Source organism: Trypanosoma rangeli, assembly GCF_003719475.1.
Source record: "Trypanosoma rangeli strain AM80 chromosome Unknown Tra_15.4_contig_00071, whole genome shotgun sequence".
NCBI lineage: Eukaryota > Euglenozoa > Kinetoplastea > Trypanosomatida > Trypanosomatidae > Trypanosoma > Trypanosoma rangeli.
Window position 1 is genome coordinate 60,515 of NW_021705812.1, and position 3,371 is coordinate 63,885.

General features: G+C 54.4%; 2 protein-coding genes across 2 annotated transcripts, besides 3 other annotated features; both read left to right on the forward strand.

The window, feature by feature from the left end:
• The first annotated feature begins 339 nt into the window (after positions 1-339).
• Positions 340-371: a microsatellite.
• Positions 372-1,137: 766 nt separating this feature from the next.
• Positions 1,138-1,944, forward strand: TraAM80_02937 (replication Factor A 28 kDa subunit; the record flags this gene model as incomplete). Its single annotated transcript, XM_029379924.1, has 1 exon — positions 1,138-1,944. The coding sequence occupies one exon, from the start codon at positions 1,138-1,140 to the stop codon at positions 1,942-1,944; it is 807 nt and encodes a 268-aa protein (XP_029240347.1).
• A 91-nt stretch (positions 1,945-2,035) lies between these two features.
• Positions 2,036-2,072: a microsatellite.
• Positions 2,073-2,168: 96 nt separating this feature from the next.
• Positions 2,169-2,235: a sequence feature (GA-rich).
• Positions 2,236-2,903: 668 nt separating this feature from the next.
• TraAM80_02938 (ribonucleoprotein p18) lies at positions 2,904-3,371 on the forward strand (the record flags this gene model as incomplete). Its single annotated transcript, XM_029379925.1, has 1 exon — positions 2,904-3,371. A coding segment is annotated over one exon (468 nt), but the record flags the coding sequence as incomplete, so codon positions are not given.

The window sequence follows — 3,371 nt, forward strand, 5'->3', positions numbered from 1 at the left end:
AATGGAGTCGTGGATGTATATTTTTCATGTCGCTGCTTAATTTTCTGTTGTTGACGATGATGAACACGGATACACATATATCGTGCTATTTATGCGTACTCGGACGACGGTGTCTTGGCTCAGAGGAGGCACAGGAACACGCGGCTAATGACCCCAGCAAGTGGGGAGAAGAAGGGCGGAGCAGCAGAAACACTTCCCCCCACCCCACTTTGAAAGGCAAAAGGAAGTAACAACAACAAAAAAGTAGGAGTAGGGGAGCTGAGAGGGTGCCTTCGATTTTTTGCCGATTCTGCTGCTTCCTTTGCATTGGCAGTGTACAGGCCAACATCTACCGTTATGCTCTCTTTCTGTATGTCTGCCTGTGTGTGTGTGCCACGCACGTTGATGTTAACACCGGCTACGGACTCAGCGGGCCGACGTGCGTGGGGATGCTCTACGAGTGGTCTGACTCCCCTGGCATTCATCCACTCCTTCCAGCGGGGGCACATGGACGAAGCAAAAAAAGAAAAAAAAACAGAGAGATCAAGAAGAGAAAAAGAACATTGGAAGCTCATGTAAAATAGGAGAGAAATATATATGGAGGGGGGAGCATCCCCCCTCCCCCCCCCCAATCGGCGCCTGATATGTGTGTACATGTGTTTGTCATTCATCGCGTTTTTTTTGTTTTCCTTTGGGAGAGAAGAGGAGAGACTCCCACGAGTGTCACTGCATAAGAACAAAAACAACAAGAGAGGAGGCGAAGCGAATACGCAGTGAGAGGGAGAAGGGGGTGCAGTTGTTGTTCTTGTTGCTGCTGCTCCTGTGCGGGGGTAGAAACGCACAGGCAGGTACGGCAGAGGCAAGGCAAGTGTATCGAGGAAAGGCGCGTGCGTGGCTGCGTCGACTCTCCCTGCGCCATTTCTGTTCGATGATGTTGATGGTGGGGATTTGGGCGCCACGTGTGTGCGATTGCACGGTGTTGCAGCTGGGTACCTTTTTGCATTACTTTTATTGTTTGCCACGGTACTTATTAATTATTTTTTTTGGTCTCATTGTTCCCTATCTTTTATCTCTCCCTCCGTGGGCTGCTGCGGATGCCGTCCTGGCTGCTTGCGTCTTCGCGTGACCGCAGGGTGAGGCCTTAACAATCGAGCACGCATGGATTTAAACGCGCATGGATTCTTCGGCCAGGCAGCCACCAACAACAATGCCAATGCCAGTGCCAGTGCTATTGGGTCCGTTACCGGCAGCAACCGACCACAGCGTCGCATGCATCCTATTCGCCCAGTGACGATAAAGCAGCTGCTGGAGGCGCAGCGCGTCGGCGAGGGCGTGATGGTTGTCGACGGCCGCGAGGTCACGCAGGCGACCGTCGTTGGTCGTGTGATCGGCTACGAGGACGAGACGGCTAACCGTCTCACTGGCGCCGTCACGGCGAAGCACTACGGTTACCGCATTACCGACGGCACTGGTCTCGTTGTGGTGCGCCAGTGGATGGAGTCTGAGCACCAGGAGGAGCCGCTGCCCGTGCAGTGCTACGTGCGGGTCTCGGGCACCGTGAAGGTGTGGCAGAACGCCCCCATCGTCACCGGCACAGTGCGGCTTGTCTCGGACTGCAACGAGCTGAACTACCACTACCTCGACGCTATCCTCACGCACCTGCGACTGTCGAAGGGCAACAAACACGCGAAGGATGAGGCTGCAGTTCCGGCTGTTAGCAACACGGCGAGCACGCTAGGTGTGCAAAACATGCTGCCGGGCGGTGAGGGCAAAGTCTTTGCCACAGACGTGCTGCTGAATGCAATCAAACAAAACGCGCGAAGTGATGTGGGGTTGACGATGGATGAACTCACCGCCGCGGCACGGCAGTACGGGTTTAGCGTCAATGACGTTCGCGTCGCGCTGCGCACGCTGGCGGCGGAGGGGAGTGTGTACCAGACACATGACAATCGGTTCAATATTTAGCAGGGTTGAGGGTCAGACACGGAGCGGGGCGGTGGAGGCGAAGGAGCAGCAGCGAGAGGACGGCGCTGCAGGCACTGCGGTTCATTCACGCGTCTTGGTTGTTGTCTTTGTTTTTTGTTGTTGTTCTTTTCCGCTGCATTTGTGTCTTTCTTGCCTCTCGAATGCCCTCATACACATATATTTTTTGTTGTTGTCCTGATTTTTCAGGGGGACCGCATCAGGCAAAGAGGAAACAAACGACGACGAGGGTGAAAAGAAACGAAACGAAGAAGAAAAAAGGCAGAGAAGAAGGTGTCGTGTACATTCCGCACTCGTCGCCCCGCCTCCTCCTGCCCCTCCTGCCCCACCATCCACTTGTCCATAGACATGCGCATATGTGCAGGCGTATCACGGGCCATGTCATCCCTCACGTTATCTTTTTTGGTGTGGTTGGTTTAATTATTCCTTGTTTCTCCAAGTGAATTGTTTTTGCCGCATGGATGAAGACACAAGCAAAAAGAGAGGAAAATAAAAAAAAACAGAGAGAAAGAGAGATTTTGTGTGTGAAAGGAGGATACGGTCGTTGTGTGGCGATGACTCGCTTCTGTCTGCGATTCCACCGGGTATCGGGGACGAGAAGAGGCCTCACACGCGCCCCGTGATGCCTGCAGAGAAGACGTATGTGCCGCATTGGGACCACACACACCCGTCACAGCAACTCCTTTCATTTTGTTTGTTTCACTGCTGCTCCCGCCCCCGGCGCCTCCAGTTTTTCTCTGCGGAGCATTTAACGGGAAGGCCTGGCAAGCGATGGGGTGCGACAGCGGACGAGACAGTCATCCACGCAGCGCGCTGATCTCTTTCCTATCTCTCCATATCTCTCTTGTCTGTTCCTTCACAGTGTTTGCTGTTTCTTGCAGTGCCCAAGGATTCACGTATCTTTGGTATTCACATTGCCGTATTTCTTTCACAACTCAACGATGCGACGCGCCACTAGCCAACTGATCCGCAACACCTCCGTTGCTGCAGCGGCCCGCTTTGCCGCGACCAGCAGTGCAAAGAAATACGACTTGTTCGGCTACGAGGTGGACACCAACACGGCCCCGTGGATCGAAAAGATCAAGAAGTGCAAGTACTACGACGAGGCCGGCGAGGTGCTTGTGAACATGAACGTGGGCAACTGCCCGCCCGACATCGCGACGTACAACGCAGCGCTGCAGTGCATCTACGAAGCACCCTCGAAGCAGGCGCAGCCCGTGGAGAACGAGAGCAAGTTCTGTGCGATGCTGGACCTCATGGAGGAGATGAGCCACCGCAACAAGATGAAACCGAACGAGGAGTCCTGGACGTGGGTGATGAAGGAGTGCGTGAAGAGCGGGCAGTTCCGCCTCGGCTATTGCATCCAGAAGGTGATGGAGGCGGAGTTCAAGTCGTGCCCTGCCGACCTC